General features: G+C 39.2%; 1 protein-coding gene across 1 annotated transcript in view; it reads right to left on the bottom strand.

Moving 5' to 3' along the window:
- LOC122792320 (serine/threonine-protein kinase Sgk1-like) overlaps positions 1-21,782 on the bottom strand; it is a 111,076-nt gene that overhangs the window by 26,154 nt on the left and 63,140 nt on the right. Inside the window, exons 8-10 of the mRNA XM_044060113.1 lie at positions 20,994-21,106; positions 6,099-6,222; positions 1,734-1,829 (exon numbers count right to left, since the gene is read on the bottom strand). Coding sequence (XP_043916048.1) covers positions 1,734-1,829; positions 6,099-6,222; positions 20,994-21,106 — 333 coding nt within the window. The remainder of the gene's footprint in view (positions 1-1,733; positions 1,830-6,098; positions 6,223-20,993; positions 21,107-21,782) is intronic.

Raw genomic sequence — 21,782 nt, forward strand, 5'->3', positions numbered from 1 at the left:
GAAGAAAGAAAGAAAGAAAGAAAGAAAGAAAGAAAGAAAGAAAGAAAGAAAGAAAGAACATTTCTAATATTGAAAACCAAGCAAATATGAACAGTGAGTAGTTCCACAATGGCGCCATGACATTAATACAACCTACCAGGAGTCTGATAGTGCTAGCTTCCTCCCCTGAAACCATAAAACTCACTACAAGAAAGCATTAATGAATTAATTAATCAATTAATTCATTCATTTAGATAACTTGGAATTTTGGTTTGTGAAAATTCTCATTAAAGAAACAACTTTGAAAAAAGAGTTACCTCAAAGGGAAGTAGCCACATAGCCATATTCTAAAATGCTACTCCCATTAGATGATAGACAAATTCTAAAATGATACTCCCATGATGTCATAGATTTACAGATATGTATAATTATTTTATATTCTAGAAACTGCCTGAAAGACTAGGCCATTATCAAAGTAACAGCACTGGAATTTCTTCCTTGTTTGAGTCTGACTTTTAATGTACTTTCTCAGTAAGGCCATTAAACACGAATGATCTTAAATATAACCTTAGGCTGGGACTTTGCTGGGTAAATATACAGCTATGGCACATTGATTCCAAATGATAGTGAAGCATGTGTGTCTATGGCCTTGGTCTTCATAGAGTATACTGGGAGTTTCTTTCGGACTTCTGAAGATGGCATACAGCTAAACCAATCTAAACTAATTACAGGGGATATACATATTATTTACTATAGTAAGGGGTAGGTGAAGATAAGTTGGAAGTGGCCATCAGAATGGCGACCTTTATTTGAAAATTATTTTAACTAGGCTTCTACTATGAGGTTCATAGATTCACAGATGAGTACTAGGCTAACTGCACTTGTGGGCCATTTTAAGCCTATGCAATTAACCCATGTGAGAATAAAACCTTGCACCTTGTGTCTATAAGGCATTATCCCAACCTCCCTAAAAATAAGTGGTTATGTCTAGATTAAAACAAGCTCTAGTCCTTTGAGCCACACAGGCTGCTTAACGTGCAGGCCCATTGAAATTTGGAAGTCAATGTGGAATTCCCATTTGTTATGCAGGGAAATGCACATGTGCACACACACACACACACACACACCCCAAGTGGGTTGGCGTGAGATTAGAACCCCTACCTATCTAGTCTTACACACTACAGATCACAGTATTTACAGCACACTCCACGGCTGAAGTCCTGAGTAGACAAAATGTAACTTGCTGAGGACTGGAATCACTGAACTGAATTCACCACCCCCCAAAATGACAGTAAAAATGTTTTTAAGTATTTTTGCAGGCGGCAAGCCACCTGCATCCCATGATGTTGAGAGCAAGCCCTCCACTCCCCCCCCAAAAAACTTATAAATCCTTAGTTGCACCAACTCGAAGTAGGGGGAAATTACCCCCCAAAAGGGCATCACTGCCATTACAAATTACAGTGATTTCTGTTGGATGAGCTCCAATCTGCATTGAGTTGAACTTCAGGCAAATGATGCTTGAGAGTTCAATCTTCATCCACCCTTAGGCTGCCTTTTAAGCAGCAACAACTACCGTATATACACTAAGCTGCTATATACACTTTCTTCATACTGAAAGGCACACCATTATATCTTTACCAGTTCAGAGGATATATCTCCTAAAACAAAGTAAGTTCAATAATTTCCCCATGAAGGAAAGTAGTTTACCTCTACTTTCCTTAAGTGTAAATAAGTATACCATATTGACAACCTACCAGTCCATACAGCATTTCATAGAGAACCGATCCCAGACACCACCAATCCACTGTGCGGTCATAAGGTTGTTTTCTCAAGACTTCTGGTGCCAGGTACTGTTAAAAAAAAACATTGTAATACTTCAAGAAATGCTTCACAATGTATTTGCAAAAAAAAAAAAAGCTTAAATTCACAAATAAGAATCTCTGGCTTTTGACGTTTGATAACATTTCTTTCACTGCAAGGTATTCCTTCCCCAGGTTTCATCACATCACAAATCTCTGCATATCAGCAGACTGTTACATCATAGAAAGCATTAGTGCAGTAAATACAACAGAATAGCCTGTCTTGAAGAACTCAGTTTAAGATAACTGCTGTTTTTATCTTTTCTATTTATCTTTTCTATTTAATAGATTATCACCAAGCAACTTAATGCTACAATAACATTAAAACACAATCAGTATAAATCCTTGTCTAGACATAAAAGGAGATTTATTAAGTCAGACATATGCGTTGGAGACATACCTCTCAACTGTACAGATTTTCGCAGAATGTTGAGATTTTTTTGCCTCCTATTTTTGGTTGTTTCTCATAAAATTGTGGTTTTCTGGCAAATCACACTGACAGTTGAAGTCAGAAAATAACAGACATTTGAGTTTTAGACTTTATACCCTTCAGAAAATTCATGCTAATACAAAACCTGATATTCTACCAACTTTTTAAGCTTGTAAGAGCAATATTTCAAAAGTGTCTCCATTTCTGGGCCTTTGTCCCCCCATTATTTACATCTTTGTCTAGATTTCTTGCTTTGAGAGGTTGAAAGGTAAGGTTGGAGAGAATAGCTACTCTGGTTAGTTCAGAAATGCTTAGACAGTGCACCACAACCATGTGGGCTTTGTAAACCTGCAAAAGAGAATCTTGTACATAGCTACCTTTCAAAAGTAGAGTTTTGCTGTTCATGGAAGCCCAAATGCTGATGATCTCGTGGTGTGCAGTCAACACCGTTAATATGCATTTCCCTCTTTCTTTTCCTTATCACACTTATACTTGCATGTAGGGGCCTAGCAAACCTATTCAGGCTAATTAGTCACTCTGTTTTGGCACATGGTTTCTCATAACTTAGAAGATCATGAACATTTGTCATACTGCTCATCAAGCTTGCTTAACTACAAAATTCCTGGTAGCTTAGTAGATCCCCTACCAACAAAAGGGCTTTGTTACAGGTAAACAACTAATCCCTGGTAGTACATTGGATCCAACTTAAACCTGATCCAAGGTGGCTGCCAAGCTCCCAATCTTACTCTCACATCTCATCAACAAGCAACATGGATCTGGTATGTTCAGAGTGACTGTCAGAAATCTGCATAAAGATGTGCACAAACTGTGCATCCATTTATTCAGACTTCAGTTGATGATTGAAAAGACAGTTGTAAAGAGGGCAGTGCTAGTCAGTTGGGTACAAGGCTGAATATAACTATGAAATGATTAGCTCCCTTACTGATGATCACCAATGTGCAGTTCCAGGTGTGCTGCACTAAAGACTGGGAGATAGTTTAGTCATGGATTTAATAGTTTAGTCATATGGCTGTACTATTAATAATCCAGTCACACAAATGTCAAGGTGCTTAATTTCAACACGCTACTGTGCAGGCTAATCCTCAAAACAAACAAAAGGAAAAAAAGAGTGTTTTTTTGCAGGGAAAAAGGAAAAATCCCTTACCCCCACTATCAAACATTCCTGCACTAACTTAATATTCAGCAACCTGCAACTTGGCAAAAACAGTCAGCTGATTCTCAGGGGATTAACTTCAGAATCTTGAAATTCCGAAACATCGAATTTCATATACGATCGATGTTTTGGAATGTTGAAATTCTGAAACAAATCCAAAAAAACCCCAACAATTTAAATATTTCTGCAGGGAGGGCAAGCCCCCCTGCACCCCCCACACCCCTGCTACTTAAATATTCCAACTCAGAGATCACACTACAGTGAGGAAAAGGGAAATATCCCATTCCATGCTGTATGCAGATCTCTGTTCACAATGTTGGGATTTCGAAAGTTCGATCATATGGTCTCAGCCATATGAAATTCGATCTTTCAGGATTTCGGCATTGTGAAGTGTTCCCGATTCTCAGGTCAACTAAAAAAAGCTGATAAAAAACAACTGATCTTTATGTAAACAGGAAGTTTAAGTAGCAGGAGATATGAGAGTGCAAAGCTTTTGTGTGTAATTTCTTAATTTCGAATATGCTTTATGTTTGTATCAACCAATTAGAAAAATCTGTCAGGCTTTCATTTAGAAGGCTAGTCATTCACTCAGTGGTACAAATATATGAAAGTATGTGGTAAGGTGCTACTGTGTGTCTGTTGAGGTACAGAACCTTAGATTACTGAGGCATACTTGTTTATTTACAAAGACTGAGGTACTTGCAGTAATCAGCGTGTAATAGAGCCACCATATTGGTAAGGCTTTATATCAAATTCAAGTACTTACTGCATTTATGGGAGAGGTCCACTATATCACAAAGTATTAGACAAGTACGAGGGACAGAGATTCAGCACAAGGGCTTAAAGAGAGTACAATTTCAGGACCAAGAAGGAAGTACCCTTGTGAGATAGTTCAGGATGTTTTCAAGTAAAGAGAAGGCGTGTCTGAGTTCTTCATCTAACTCTTTAGGCCACACACAAACAAACCACTTCTGAGTGTTTTCATGGACTTTTATACCATTAAATGTGGGACATGATTCCATTTGCTCTAGTATAACCAATTTAAGAAGGGCATTGGATTATTCTTCTCTGTCCAAGAATTCTGTGCAAAGCCAAAAATAACAGGGACAAATGCTTGACATTAAAGGCAATTTTTAAATACTATTCCAATTCACTTACACAAGTTAATAGAACACCATGTTTTGCATCAACAGGTATTTTCTGAACAAGAAGAAATCTGAAACTCTGTGAAGTCTGGCTGTATTCCTAAGAGATTTATTTGAAAATCAAGCATTTTACTTGGGGCAGGGTGAAAATATGAGACAAAATTAGGGATGTTCTGCAAAATAAGGGACAGTTGAGAGCTATGCATGGATGCATATAGGGATGACAAAGTCCTTGGTCTGCAATGTAATTAATGAGATACCCAAGCATGTATCTTATGAATTTCCTGCAATTAATCTTTTATGTATCTAACAAATGAGAATCATCCCATAAGCAGCAGCCTAGTTGTTATGTCAAGTCAAGCTCATGTTAGGTGTGCATTTGCTCCATTTGCTTTACTACTAGTTGCGTGCTTTGAAATAAGATTCAGATAGCCAGTTTGTAGGTTACCTTCTTTCATCCTACTTGAGAAAGATCCAAGCTTTAGAAAATTGATGGTTTTGTAAATACAGCCTTACTGTGCTCACTCACATTCTTCTCTGGGGGCATGTTTGAAGGCTTCTTTGGCACAGTTTTGAAGATGAGTGATGCTACTAATGGACTGTGGGATAGATTTTTTCCTGAATTAGAAGGCAACAGCATAAAAGAACCAAAGTAGTATACCTCACTCAGACCTTCCGGTGGGTAATGATATGGCTATGTGGTTTATTAGTACATGATTTCTCCACCTAGGTGAAAGAAACTGAAGGTTCTCACCCCAGTTTTAAGTCTTAGTAGCTGAAGGAGAACAGAATCATTATAGCGCATTATTAACTGTTCAGAAATCAGACTGTATAATAACTGGCGTACGAAAAATTTTTACTTAGCTTAAATTAGCCCCGTGTTTGATGTAGTATATTACTTAAACAGCATTAGTGAATGTTGTTTCTGCAAAAAAGTATGCTATCTAGTTCATAGGTTCATAGGTTCATAGGTAGGTACTAGGCTATCGGCCCTGGGGCCTATACAAACCCAGCCAAAAAGGTACCCTGTCTTTTGCCACCCAAGAAAATTAATTTCCTGTGCCACTGTCGAGCAGAGCCACAGAGGTGATCCCCGGAGTGAATTTCCTTGCTATTTCCCATCCAATCATCAAGATTTTTCTTGAAGAGTGCTAATGAGGAGCTTTGTAAGATAACAAGTCAGGATAAATGCACTGGGTTGATTGGACTGCTTCCAGTCCATACCATCCATGTCAGACATAAGCAGCAAGAACAAAAGGAAACAGAGAATATACATAAAAATATTAAAACAGCAAATTTTAAAATAAACCGCTGTTTGATTTATTCAGATACATAGATTATATATAAAACAACTACTGGTCCTACTACACTGGTACAAAAATACTCTGTGCCAGTGAATTACACATAATGCCTAAAACATTATGCAAAGGAAGCATATTAGCTGCATCTTTCTGCTGTTAAATAAATGTCCTATGTGAGAAAGATTCTGCTTGTACATTTAGCACCCTTACCTCTGGTGTACCACAGAAGGTGGACGTGGTTCCACTGGGTTCCAGTCCTTCTTTACACAAACCAAAGTCTGTCAAAACAATGTGTCCCTGAGAGTCAAGAAGAATATTTTCTGGTTTCAGGTCTCTGTGGGAGGTCAAAAACAAAACAGTATGAGTTAGTCAAAAACAATATTTATTTTAATGATATGCTATTTATCAATCTGTCTCTCATATTCATTTCAATAAACAGGATACCTGGGACACAAGAAAGACATGTGAGTTTGGAATCCTTATAGAAAGAGGCACAAAAGCCTAGAATTCACATGCACAGTGTGATGAAGGATCGACAGGAAATACACAATGGTACTATATAAAAAATGCATCAAAAATACATCAAATAGTAAAGCAGTAGTACATAGCAATGGGCACATCCGGTGTAATTCTGGGGCTACAGGAAGTTATCTAGAAAGAGGACAGAGTTTTGCCCAGCTAGCTTGTTTGTTGCTTAATCACCGATTATGGTTCAATTTTATAAACTATATTAGAAAGGACTTGGGCTAAAAACCCTTCTTGGAAAGCCAATGATGGTACTACATACTGTTCAAAAAAGCCTATGCAAAATTGACTGTGTGGACTTCAATGTGTATATTCTTCAAACCATGGGTATAAAATTATTACAGGTACCAATGTAGCATTCCAGTTAGTAAGACATTTCTATGGGGTAAAATGACAGGTCATTAAGGCCTGTAGATGCATAAGACATTCTAGGGCATTCAGAACAAAAATAAGGAAAAGATGAAGTTTGGAATTAAGTAAAATTTACATGTCTCTAAGTAGATAGACAAAATAGATTACACAGACTTTTTCTTTCTGATTAACTCATTGAAGCACAACTATGCAATGGAAGCTAGAAGCAGAAGAGGTAGGCCAGATGAACAAATTAATCACAAAACAGTACAGAAAATTTTAATATAAAATGAAAAGACAGCCAAGAAACCACTGACATTTTACACCCCAATTAATTAATTTATTCAAGGTAATTTCAATACAAGATATGTTTGATAATTTTAGGTATATACTTCCTGTAAAAGATGTGTTTACAACTTTTGAAGGCTACTGCCTGAAGTCTCTGTTAAGCCCCATATGCATAATATGTGATCTGGTTTCCTGTAGAGTATTTTGCAGTCTGAAAGTAAATGCTGATGAAGTTGTCAGCATGCAGCCCTGTGTCTCATTTCATTACTGTGTTTTTGAATAGCAAATGCTAAATGATTTTAAAGTAACTGCAAATAAACCACAATTCATTCATTTGAAAAGGTGTGCAGCTACAGCTAGCAGAAAACATTTTTCTCCAGGGTAATTTGTCTGAGATCTAGGAACTGTGGATCAAGAATTTTTATTCGAGTGTGACTACTATAAACAAGAAAACTGAAAAGGTACAGTGTGGTATATTTCTGTATTCTGTAGCAGAAGCTCTGAAAGTTTGTAATACATTTTAGTTTCAAGAGGAAAAACAGAAAGTACTGCTGTGATGAGGCAAAACATTCAGAATTACTGTGTGATAAAATCTGCTATATAGATGACATTTGTTCATCCTGAGGGTACAAAATCCCACAGACTCTAAACATGCTTATAAATAAAAAAGCGTATCGCAACCCAAAAAAACTTTTCGGAACTATTTATTAATCAAAACAAGTAAAACAAATATAACTTCACTTAGCGCTTTCACCCGTTTACATCACGGGTTTCATCAGAGTGAAGAGTTTTAGAACAGCAGCTACTTTATATAAATGAAACTGTCCAATCATATCATTTAATTAGTTGGTAATAGTTAGTTGGTAATAGTTAATTAAACAATTATCCAGTAGATTTTCTGCCAAATAAATAGTTTTATCATTTTAACATTACAGATAATACATACTACACATTCTTATTTATATTTATATTAGTATTAGATATTTACATATATATATTTATTTATTTCACACTTATACATATTAATATTTATTTATTTATTTATTTATTTTTATCAAAAGGTGCTATTTATGGAATTAACACCACTCTATACACACACGCATAATACAAAGGGTTGGTCTTTTTAAATAAGACTACACGTTGTATTATTACGGAGTATATGGTTTTTATATATGTCACATGTTGGGAGTATACCCTAATATTATGAAATGGTTCCTATACAAAATATGTTTTTCAACTATGTTTTTCAACTATTTATTTGGCAGAAAATCTACTGGATAATTGTTTTGATTAATAAATAGTTCCGAAAAGTTTTTTTGGGTTGCGATACGCTTTTTTATTTATTACCAGTCTACAGTCTCTTGTCTAAACATGCTTATGTTATTGAATTAATGAACTGAGCCAAAGGCTGTAAATTTGGTGAGTTACATGATTCCTTATTATGAGATAGAATCTTGTGTGGTATCAGAAATGATCAGAGAAGAGATAAATTGATGTGTGAATTATGTTTAATATTAATGACTTATGGCTTCAGAATGAGTAAAATTACTTTAAAAGAGCTCACAGAAACATATAAATTGTGCCTAATTCCCTACAAGGCAGAAAACTGAAAACAGGTAAAAAGAGAGCTTTGGCAAGTATAAAAAGAATATAATCAGGAACAGTTAATTGATATGTTCTGCGTGAGGATGAGGTCATACGCATGCTAAAAAGAAAGTCTTGATATTAATCAAGTGTTCAAAAGCTGTGGAAAAAGAAATCACATTTCTAGAATGTGTAAAGTAAAAGTAAATTTTCAGTCCAAGTGATTACATGAACTGGAACAAAGTGATCAAAATAAGTTGTTTATGGAAACAATTTGTATTGAAAATATGCAAAGAGTCAATATTGGGCAAGGCAAGAGCACTAAGAATAAACAACCCAGGAGTATGATGGATATCTGGGCAGAAAAAGTCAACATTAATAAATATACAGTGTTTAGACTAAATACTAGCACAGGGTTGATATAATGTTTATTAACATTTCTGAAGTAATTAATTTTAAGGAGAATAAGCTGAAATAATTGATGAATAAACTGCTTACTTCTATTTGTCAGCATGTAAAACTGTTGTGGCAGAAAGCACTTATATGTGAAAATAAGAATAAAAAAAATATAAGATTTATTTCTAGATAGCTTATATAGCAGGTGATTCAATTAAATTGGGTTGTTTAACTTGTCAGAGACTTACTGTGATAAACATTATTCACAGTATCAATTCACAGTGACAGATCTTGAGGTTAATCAGGAGATTTTTGCAAAACAAATTGATGAGGGAAGTTCCAAACTATGTACTTTTAATTCACATATGTGAAGATGTGGATTTCTTAAACTTTCATTTCATCACATAAATATTTTAAAAACCTCTTGCATATTTAAGCAAAGAGATTGATGGTGTTTCAATAGTACTGACAGTATTTTAGTGTCAGGTCAGGACAGAGAAGACCATGATGTTTGACTGACTGAGTTACTATACAGAATGAGAATAAATAAACAGCTTGAAGAGTAAAAAATAAGAAGAAAATTAGAGTTACAGAACTGAAGAAAATGTAATGTCTTAATGTCTGAAAGCTTGAAACCAGACATTAAGAAAATAAAATCAGTAGTACAAATGCTTCTTCCAGTGGATACACAGACTTTCAGGAGAATTTCTGGAATATGGCAGTAGCTTCTAAAGTTTATTCTGAATGTGTCAGAAATAAGTTTGACAATAAGGAAATTAATAGAACAAACTGTAGAATGGTACTGGAGTACAGAGTAAGAAAAATCTTTGAAATACTTAAATGGTTAATGACAGAAGTGCCCATACTGGAATATTCTGATATTAATAATCAGTCACTTTATAAGCAGATGCTGCCCAGAATAGAACCGATAAAGTTATCATGTAAGATGATAATGTAAAAATAGGTCAAGATAACATTTCTTTGCAAATTCCAGAAATGTATGCTCAGATAGGAAAAGAATCATTGCTGTCATATACAGCTGTGAAAAGTCACATGAGTATTTATATGATAAAAAAAATAAATGTTTGGAAAAGCAGACCATAAGCATTACAGAGTATATCTAAAAAGCTGCTCCACAAGATATCACTTGAATCAGAAAACATTGTTAGAATTGCAGAAGTGCAACTTGGTTATGAAATGTAAGCCACAAAAGGAGATGCATTTAGCGGGCATCCTGAGTTCTTCACATGTGCCATTTCAACAAGAAGAATTGTTTTGTAATGAACTGGAATGAAGTAGATCATTCCACAGTTATTTATTACTGCAAAGAAGCTTAAAGAGTTTAATTGCTGTATTTAGAATGATTTTTAACCAAGTTAATTATGTATGCTATTGATATTTAAAGCTTTAAATATGTCACTGCCTTAGCAAGATCAAGAGAAGCAGTATGTACTGTCAGTTCTTGATCAACTACTGCTGTTATCTCTTCAATGAATGCTATGGTGTTCATAAGGGAAGATGTCCCCTTAGACCCATACTGTTCCATGTCTAAGAGAAGTAGGTCTTTTGTGTCATTTTGAATAAGCTCCATTGTGACTCTGTCCATGAATTTACACAGAATGCATGTCAGACTGGGCAGTCTATAATTATTCTCGTCTAGCATGCCCCGCGCCCCACACATACACCATAAACATGCTAATGTATTAGGTTTTAGTTATGTTTTAAACATTTCTTGATTCGGTATAGTAGATCACCAATTATATTGTCTGCTCCATGGAACTTGAGGCTTCAAATTGCTGAAAAGTACTAAATGTGTTCAAAAATATTAAATTACTGCTACTATAAAAATTATACAGTGTTTTGTCTTTGTCTATTGAAAGAAAAACCTGTTGCTGTTAGAGTAATAGAAACCATTGAGCTGCAGTACCTGGAAGAAGTATATGCATGTAAATATCTATCTCTTAGAAATGTCCCCTATGTGGAGTCCATGGATACCTTACATCATTGGGAAGAGCTACCATTTCATCAATGCCTGGTAAAGTACCACTCACATAGGCTAATAATCCCCATCTGCACAGCACCTTATAGTGGTCATGATTCTCACATATGGCATAAAAGCAATCAGTTTTGCTGATTCCTGCATGGCAAAATTCCATAGGGTCATTTAGTAGGTATGTGCAGACACACCACTGCATATAGATATTCACAGCCACATGCATAGGTTCATAGGTTGGTACTAGGCTATCAGCCCTAGGGCCTATACAAGCCTAGCCATAACAATTCCCTGGCTATTTCTTCCCACACTATTTACTTCCCTGGATCCCTGTCTAGCAGGGTGACTGACATGATCCCCAGAGTGAATTTCCTTTCTCCCATCCAATCGTCATGGTTCCTTTTGAACAGGGCCAAAGAGGCACTTTGCTTGAAATATATGGGCAATCTATTCCAGAGTCTGGGGAGTCTCTGGGTCAGGAACCTATTCATCCAGCATGTTTTGTATCTCACCCCATATCTCTCCCCAACTATGTCATTTCTATGTTACAGGTGATGAAGGTTACTCCCTAGAGCTCTGGTTGATGATGCTTGTACAGAATGCACAAAATCATCGTCAGACAGTAACAAAACATCTTCCATGTGAAAACCAGAAACATAGCAGATCATGACCTCAGCCTGCTGAAATCCCAGCACCACTGCTAGACATGTCTGGGGGGTACTACAATATGCAAATACCACAGCCTGCCAACTCTTTGTAGCTATGTTTGGCATACAAGGCATCCTCAGATCTTGCTCTGACGGACCTCTTGTAGAGCTGCAAAATGAGCAGCATCAGAACCACTAGATCCAAGGATTTAAATTTTGTTTGTGACATAAATATATATTTTTTAACAAGTTAAATTAGTTAATTAGGAAGTGACATAATGTGAATTATTGTTTCTATAATGTGATTGGTTCTTTTGAATTTTAATAGGGTATTTAATAAGTGAACCATTACAGTTTGTTGTCTGATGAAGCACCTAGAGTGTGAAAGCGCTTACGATATAATAAAGATTTTACAAGAAGGGTGAACAGTTTTATTTGCTCCAGACGTGTTTCTGCACAGTTTATTTTTTGTGGTTTGTTGTATCATTAACTGTGCAGCTAATTGCTGTTGGTTCCATTGGATTTGCCATACAAATAAGACATGTTGGAGAAACAGATCCTCTGGAACAGGCTCCCCATCCATGTGAAGAACAGTCCATTCCTAACCCTATTTAAGTGTAACCTTGACCAATGGATGGGAAATCAGAAATTCATTCAAGGTGTGACCCCCATGTCTATGATAGACAGGGGCAAACAATAATGCCCAAACTAACATACTCCCCAAATAATCTCTAGAAAATTCTTAACTAACATACCTCCTTCTAATAAATGCTCATGATGCATAGGGACACAATTGGGTTGGATTGCACGGCTAGGCTTATAAAGGCCCTGGTGGTTGGTAGGCTAGTATACATATGAACGTATAAACCTATGGTTAACCTAACACTACCTTACTAATATAGGAGACAATTAACATGGAGATCTTCACATTTGTGTGTGAGAGAGACACTGCTAATGAATCCCTTATCACAGTATTAACAATTGTGTACCTTCTGTGGGCTCTGGCCTATGAAATCACCGCTTATGTGTTGCTGAAAAAGTGATTTAAGCTGCTCAAGTAGGTCTGCTGCTCGTCATCCAAAATGGTGGTTCAGCTATAAAAATCCTTAACATGTACTTGTTTGTGCCATATGTGTGCTAATAAGGATAGAGTCCTCCTTTGTCTATGTTGATATGTTTCACAGTGCACCAGAAGCATAAGGTGTAAATATATTCTACTGCATGTTAAAGGCATGTCATTCATGCCCACCTGTACATACAAGATGTGCATCTACAGAATTTAAACTGTCACACAGCTGAGGGGTGCTAAGGTATGCTGCACATGATTCAGATTTCAGTGAAGGTTATGAATGTCAAACTACCATCTTGTTTTTGCTATACATTTGTGGAGATGCCTGCCAAAGTTCCTTCTGCTTTGCGTATAAGGCCACCAGAGGTGGGCATGGCTACTAACTACTGGATCCCAGCAAAGTCCCCCTGAGCTTGTTGGCAGCTGGCAGGCTGCCTATACCCCATCCTGTTTCTTGCCATTTGTTTACACAGGTGTCATTCAAGTGGCCAAACTAACACTTCATCTAATCACAGCTGATCTGATATTATTCTTCAGTACATTTTACCAGTTATAACTCTGATACTAAGGAAAGTTTGTGATTTTTTGATCATTGGTGTGAATCTTCTTATAGATTTCTATGTAATACTGCAGGTATAACAGTGAGCTGGATTGTGCAAGCTTGTGATGCACATATATATAAATTAGGGGTGGCATGGGGACATTTGTTTCTGATTTTTATATATATATATATATTTTTGCATTATACTGGGATAGATGAAGTGTATTTAGATTAGCTGTGTTAAAGCATTTGTGTTTATATATTCTGTATTTTAGATAAACCGGATATGCTGATCTGCATGTTTATTTATATGCCTTTCATGTCTCCCCTTGTGTGTCCATATCTACCCTGTTTATCTGTATTCTTCAATGTGTGTATAAGTGCCATTGCTGGGTACCCTCATCCTCCATTCCTTTCACCATCTCCCTCTTTCTTTCACTCTCTCTATCTTTATATATAAAATGGGCGCCTTACTTGACAAAAATATAAATACCATACCTTCTCCTACCCTGATATACCTTCAGTGGGTTCCTCTGCTTACTATACCCCTTCAGTAAGGGACACCTGTTCACAGATCTTTGACAGCTGTCATATGTGTTTCCTTAGGAGCACACATTAGTAACTTGCCACTACAACTGAAAGCTCACACTACCTACTGTGCAACTCTTTTCTGTTCTTACATGTTTCTCACAATGTAGCATGAGAATGTTCTCATATTCTCCATTATAAACTCTCACCTATATTGATTGGCTTCATTTATGAAGTTTCCCCCACCACCTCATTCAGTTTCCTAAAGCCCATCTATATCCGTACTCATACTATATATCTCTACTTAGTTACTGATTTTTATTTAGGACTGATGTAGGTATTGATTTTTTATTTAGGACTAATGTGTAGTCTGCCTATACAATACTTTCTGTTCATAGGTTGATTGGTTGATAGGTTCATAGGGTGATATTAGGCTATCTGCCCTAGGGCATTTATAAGCCTAGCCAGAGTGTGTTTGGCTTTTGCCACCCTTTTAGATTAGTTGACTGTGCTTCTGTATAGTAGGTCACAGAAGGTAGCCCTATTAAGGTTAGTTTACTGTACCTCTGTCTAGCAGGGTCACAGAAGAGATCCCAGGGGTAAACTTATGATCTCCCATCCACTCGTCAAGATTTCTCTTGAAGAGGGTCAGTGACGGGCTCTGCCTAACATGGATTGGGATTTTGTTCCAGAGTGAGGGGAGCCTCTGGGATATGAATCTGTCCCTCCAGCATGTCCTATTTATTTCTGTGCTGAGGTTCAAGTCCCTGGAGCGTGTAGCTCTAAGGGACTTGGATTTCCTGAGGTGGAGCATGTCCATTAATTCTGGGCTGGACATGGCTTTATACGTCAAGACATATATCGCCTCTGAGTAGGCGGTACGCAACTGAGTAGAGCTGGAGTTTCTTTAGCCGAACTGCATAGGGCATCTGTTTGAGTCCCTTGATCCTCTTGGTGAGGTACTTTTGGGGTCTTTCCAGTTGCTGCAGGTGTCAGGTAAGGTACATCCCAAATGGGGCATTGTATTCAATTATGGGCCTGATAAGTGATGAGTAGAGGGGCACAATGACCTCTCTTGATCTAGATGTGAGCCCTTTCATGATAAGGTGGGCTATACAGAAGGTCTTTCTAACCACTTTAGCAATGTGATTGTCAAAGGAGAGATTACTATCTACTTGGGTCCCCAAGTCCCTAATTACTTCTTCCGTACTTAATGGATTACCACCTATGTGGTAATTTGTGGGCACTTTGTTTTTTCCAAAGGGGATGACTATGCACTTTTTGGCATTTAGCTTTAGGCCATGGCTCTGACACCAGTTATCCGTCTCTGTGAGACCGTTTTGGAGGATGCTCGTGTCAGCCGGAGAGTCGATTATGGCACCCAGTTTGCAGTCATCTGCGAACTTGGTCAGCCATAGTCCACCCGTGTTAGCCTGTACCTCGGAGAAATATATACCGAACAAGACAGGTCCCAGGACTGAGCCTTGTGGGATGCCACTTGTAACTGGTTTGGAGTCTGACATGGCATCTGCAATTCTGACCATGTGGGTTCTATCCCTGTGCCAGTTTGCAACACATCTTGTGACACAGGGGTTGATATTTAAGCTGGTGAGCTTATTTATGATGCCCGAGTGGGGTATTGTGTCGAAGGCTTTTGCGAGGTCCAGGTAGGCTGTGTGGACTACCTTCCCTTCATCTATGGCCTTGGTAACTGTTTCAAAGAAGTCGACCAGGTTCAAGAAGCAAGATCTGCCCTTAACAAAGCCAAATTGGGTGGGATCCAGTGTCTGGAGGTTCCCAATGTCTTTGTTTATGATTTCCATGATGATACACTCCATAGCCTGGCAGACCACGCTAGTCAGGCTTATAGGGCGATAGTTTCCAGGGTCCGTTGTGGCACCACCTTTGTGGAGCGGGACCACTGTTGCTGTATGCCATTCCTTGGTATATATCCTGTAGTAAGGCTGAGATTGAACACTGACTTTATGTGAGGGTTTAGTTCTTCTTGGAGCTCGTGTAAGACGCAGCCTGGGACACCATCTGGTCCCATTGATGCTGTGTTTTTTGCTTTGGAGAGGGCAGCTCTCACATGTGCATCTGTGATCTCAAGGAGGCTACACTCTGTTGGAATAGACATTTGCTCTTTTGGTGGGGAAGGGGGGTAGAAGTTTGCACTGAACCTTTCTGCCAGGATGTTGGCAATGTCTGTGGGTTCGGTGTATTTTTTGTCATTTTGCACTAACTCGGAGCATATCTGGGAGTTGCCTTCCTGGTTCCTGGCATAGGTTCATAGGTTCATAGGTTTATACTAGGCTATCTGCCCTAAGGCATTTATAAGCCTAGCCCAAATTTTTGTGGCTTACGCCACCCCTTATATGAAAAAATACTGTGCCCATTAGTTTGTTGTGCCTCTCTCCAGCAGTGACACAGAGATGATTCCCGGGGTAAACCTACGATCTCCCATCCACAGGTCAAGATTTCTCTTGAACAGAGCCAGCGAGGTGCTCTGCCTCACATGGACCAGGATTTTATTCCACAGCATAGGGAGTCTCTGAGTGATAAATCTATCCCTCCAGCACGTCCTATTTATATCCGTGCTAAGGTTTAAGTCGCTTGCTCTGGTGGTTTTGGTGGATTTGGATTTTTTGAGGTTGAGCATGTCCATTAATTCCGGGTTGGACATGGCCTTGTATGTCAGGCACATGTCACCTCTGAGCAGACGGTATGCAACTGAATAGAGCTGGAGTTTCTTCAATCTGGCAGCATATGACAGATTTTGGAGTCCCTTTATCCTTTTGGTGAGGAACTTTTGGGGTCTCTCCAATTGCTGCAGATGTTGGGTGAGATACATCCCGAATGGGGCATTGTACTCGATCATTGGTCTGATAAGTGAAGAGTACAGGGGAACAATGACCTCACTAGATCTGGATGTGAATCCCTTCATGATCAGGTGGGCAATGTAGAAGGTCTTTCTAACCACTTTAGCAACGTGAGTGTCAAAAGAAAGGCCACTGTCAACCTGGGTCCCCAGGTCCCTGAATCTCTTCTGTGCTTAGTGGATTGCCACCTATATGGTAGCTTGGGGTTACCTTGTTTTTCCCGAAGGGTATGACTATACATTTTTTGGCATTTAACTTCAGGCCATGGCTCTGGCACCAGCTATCTGTTTCAGTGAGTCCCTTCTGAAGGATATCCGTGTCCGATGCACTTTCCACTATGGCGCCCAGTTTGCAGTCATCTGCAAACTTTGTCAGCCAAAGTCCTCCCATGTTGGCCTGTACTTCTGAGAAGTAGATGCCGAACAATAGGGGGCCAAGGACCGAGCCCTTGGGACACCACTTGTCACCGGCTTGGAGTCTGACATAGCGCCAGCAACTCTAACCCTGTGGGTTCTGTCCTTAAGCCAGTTTGCAACTCATCTTGTGACATATGGGTTTACATTTAAGCTGGTAAGTTTTTCTACAATACCTGAGTGGGGTATTGTGTCGAAAGCCTTTGCAAGGTCAAGGTAGGCTGTATGGACTGCCTTTCCCTCATCAATGGCCTTGGTGACTGTTTCGAAGAAGTTGACCAAGTTCAAAAGGCATGATCTTCCTTTGACGAAGCCAAACTGGGTCGGGTCCAATGTCTGCAAGTCCCCTATATCTTTGTTTATGAGCTCCATTATGATCCTCTCCATAGCTTTGCAGACTAGACTTGTTAAGCTTATGGGGCGGTAATTACCAGGGTCCGTAGAGGCACCGCCTTTGTGGAGTGGGACCACAGTTGCCGTACGCCACTCCTTGGGCACATATCCTGTGGTAACGCTGAGATTAAACAGCTGCCTTATGTGCGGGTTTAATTCCTCATTTAGCTCGTGTAGCACACAGCCGGGACACCATCCGGTCCCATTGATGCTGTGTTTTTAGCTTTAGAGAGCAGATTTCACCTGCGCATTTGAGATGTCTGGGAGGCTACACTCCACTGGGATAGTTATCTCTCCTTTAGGGGAAGAGGGGTGAAGTTTGCACTGAACCTGTCTGCCAGTATGTTGGCAATGTCTGTGGGTTCAGTGATTTTTGTATCATTTTGGACTAATTCTGAGCATATCTGGGAGTTTCCACCCAGGTTCCTAACATAGCTGAAAAAGGCCTTATGATTGTCCTTTGAATCCATGGCAATTTTTCTCTCAAAATTGGCCTTAGTTGATTTTATGAGTGCTCGTATTTTTTACTAATAATGATCAGGGTGACTTCCCTTTTATGGATTTTGTTCTATCATGTAATAGCTTTCTCCTCTTATTGTAAAGTTTGTTAATGGCTGGGGTCCACCAGACTGGACGTTTGACCTTTGTGGAAAGAGTCTTGGTTTTATTTGGGATTGCCTGATCCATGCAGTCCTGGAGGTGTTCATAGAAGGCATTTGTAAGGGCTTCCGCAGCTTGGGTTGTGGTTTCCACTGGCTCAGGGGCCTTGAAGGATATCACACCAGTCTTGAGTAGCGTGAAGTTTGCTTTAGAGAAGTTCTTCACTGTGGTCTTTTTTGTTTGGGGTGGGGGCGGGATGTGGATTTCCAGTGAGATTAGTTTATGATCAGATCTCACCAATGAGGGATATACTTCCGGTGTGGAGCATTTTGTCCCCATGTTTGTGATAATGAGATCTAGTATATTTTCTCCTATCATGGGAACAGTGACTAGCTGTTCCATGGCATTTGAATTTATGAACTCCAGGAACCGTTGGGCTAGAAAGTTAGGGCTTGAATAATGTTCCCAGTCTATATTCGGGTAGTTGAAGTCACCCAATATGATGGTGTTTGGAGATACATTTATACCCTCCAGTGTCTTCAGGAAGGCTGTGTGGGGTTCCTGAGTTTGAGAGGGTGGCCTGTAGCATGAGTTTGAGAGGGTGGCCTGTAGCATGCTACAATTTGTAGAGCAGTTTTGCCTATGGTTAGTTGCACCTGGATGGTTTCCAAAGCTTCGTGTGTTGCCACTAACCTGGAGGTGTGGGTATCTTTGATGAATATGGATATTCCCCCTCCTTTTGTGGTGTGGTCCGAGTTTTGGGGCCGAAAAGCATGGTATGAAGTATAACCTGGTAGTGCTGGGGTGCTTTCGGGAGCCTTGAACCAGGTTTCTGTTACTGCACAGATATCGATATTCTCCATACTGAGGAGAGTCTCGAGTGCGTGCATCTTGAGGTTTAGACTTCTGGCATTGAGCAGTATTACCCTTAGTTATTTTTTCTTTGTGTGGTCTATGGAGGTGGGTTTGTCTTTTGAGCCTTGCCTAAAAAAGGCACTATGGGGGAGGAAAGAGCCTTTGCCAGTATTCGAAAACGCAGGGGTGACAGGTGCAAGCCGTCCCTAGCGAAGCAACGTGGCTTGTCAAGCATGTCATCCCAGGCTGACAGACACTGGATCCCCTTTGAATGACACCAGTACTTTAGCCAATTGTTAAAATTGATCATTTTGTCTTTATACTGTGGCATCATTTTTGGTGAGGGCAAGATGCTACTCAAGGTCAGGGTCATACTGGCCTGGGCTACATGATCAGAGAGCTCCTCTATGTATCTTTTCATGTAGTCCAGGGAGGTATGTCTCAGGTCATTCACACCAGCATGAACAATGACGGAGCCATATTTGGACTTGCTTTGGAGTGACCTGAGTGCATGTGTTATGTGGCGTATCCTGGCACCTGACAGACAGCTTACAGTGACCTTCTCCTTGTTCAATCTGGTGAGTGGGACATTAGTGTGTCTGACAATAGAGTCACCTATTACAAGTGTATTAGGTGTGTTTAGCCTTAAGGGCTGTGACTGTGTGGCACACTGACTTTGTGAGCTATGTGCTACATGGGTATTGTTGCGTGGTAGGGGTTGCTTGGATGTCTGCTTTGGAGGTCTCTGCTGCTTAGGCAGATTTTTGTTTAGAGCCTCCGAGTATGTTTTTGTGTGTTTATGTGTTTGGTTTGCTGATGCGATAGGTCTATGTGAGACTGGATTTGTGGTGTGTGTGGTTACCATTTCCTTCTGACTGGCTGTGCCAGTACTGGGTTGAGAGAGCTCAGCCTCCAGTTTGGCTATACAGTTGCATCTCTCACATATATTTGAGCTTGTTGGGAGGCGGAGAGGGTGGTCTGTGTACATAAGGAAGTTGTAACATTGCCTCAAGATTCCCAGATTCATCAGCTGGACCGGGGAGTAAACCTGAAACTGACCTTTGGACATGCCTGAATAGTATATGGAACTACTTATTGACTGATCAGAAAGGACCAATAGGGAGCAAGTCCTTAAAAGGAGTATAAGAGGATGTAGTGCTTAAGTTTATTAGTGTTTACCAGTAAGATTACTTATACGAGCAAGTGCAGGGCTTTAGAATGAAAATAGAGTACTTATTTTGAGATTTAGAGCAGTTCTAAGGGAAAAAGTGAAGAGCAGACTTTGTGGAGCCGGGAATAGCTTAAACCTGTTTAAGCGGCGCTGCCCCATGCTGCACTATGCTCAAAATTGCGCAAATGCGGGTTTTAAAGCAGGGAAACTGAATGAGTTAGGAATTGACCCAAAATGGCTAATAAGCTACTAGTTTCAGGGCTGAGACCACACCTCCAGGGACAGATAGGCTGCTCAAAGCTCCCCACTCTCACTGGTGAACAGAGAAGCTTTCTCCCATCCAAGTAAGGATATGGGCAACTCAGGAAACTATGCCACAGTCCAGAATTCAGCAAAGCCTGAAATCTGGACTAGTCTAGTTCAGCAAAGGCGGGAAGAGACTTTTTTTGTTTTTTTCAGGAAACAGCAGAAAAACACTCAGAAAACACTGTAAATGCTATAAATAGGCTAGCGCACTTTAGCTTTGAAAAGCTGCTCTATGAATCTTGGTCAGAGTTGCATTACTCAGGGCTGATTATCTTTCTGTAGTGGGTGGGAAGTATACTGACTACATTAAGTAAAACAGATTCACTGAATCTTCTTTCACAACAGTCTTGGTGCAGTGAACTGTCACGCTCCAAGGATAACAGCATGAATGCCTCTAACTGTCAAGTTTTCTCTTTACTTATTTGATATATGGCACATGCTGCTTCCCTCAGCTTTCATTGAAAACAGGTATACATCTTCTCAAGGACAATGCTAACTACTTTGTAAATTAAGAAAAAAACGAATACTACATAAGGTGCAACATACTTCTTAATTTTTTAACTTACCTGTAAACAATGTGGAGGGAATGGAGGTAACCCAAGGCACTGGCAATTTCTGCAGCATAAAATCTTGCCCGAGGCTCCAAGAATACTCTCTCACGTTGCAGATGGTAAAACAACTGTGGACAGAAAAACATGCAAACAAATTGTTAAAGCCAAACTAAAAATTGCACAAAAATTAACCAAAGTAATTTCCAAAAAAAATATCACTGCAAGCTGCAAACTAGTGCAGCAGAATACAAACACAAGTAAATAAACAACAAATATGATCATGCTAGTTTGAGGCTTTTATCTGCTTTGATTTCTGAATATTTGTTTACTGGAAATGTTGAGCTGAGTAGAGCTCATTTTCAGTGGGGTCTCATGAAGAAAAGCTCAACAAACATTTAACACAATGAAAATAAAACATTGGCAACATAAATGAAGAAGGGGCAGTACAGAATATTACAGAGGAACTTATTTCAATACAACAGTTGTAAACAATGGGCTGAAACTTTCATGTAAAACTGGAGGAATCTACAGCAGAATTTTGACCCATTAACTATCCAAGTGATAACAGACCAATAATATAGTTGTTAGCTCAGAAGAATAAGGCTGTGAATTTTTTAACAAACAGCTTCCTGGAGTCTTGGTTTTGATTCCTTCAGCTTCTTTGGCCTACTGTATGACTTTGAGCAAGCCATGTAAACATACAGTGCCCTTCAAAAATTCTGCTAGGTTCCTTAGTGGTGTCCTGGACATCATACTTAGTGACCATTATGAACCATTTCTTCTAATGGACCCCATGGCTATAGC

Source organism: Protopterus annectens, chromosome 1.part2 (genome assembly GCF_019279795.1).
Source record: "Protopterus annectens isolate FY-2018-M chromosome 1.part2, PAN1.0, whole genome shotgun sequence".
NCBI lineage: Eukaryota > Metazoa > Chordata > Ceratodontiformes > Protopteridae > Protopterus > Protopterus annectens.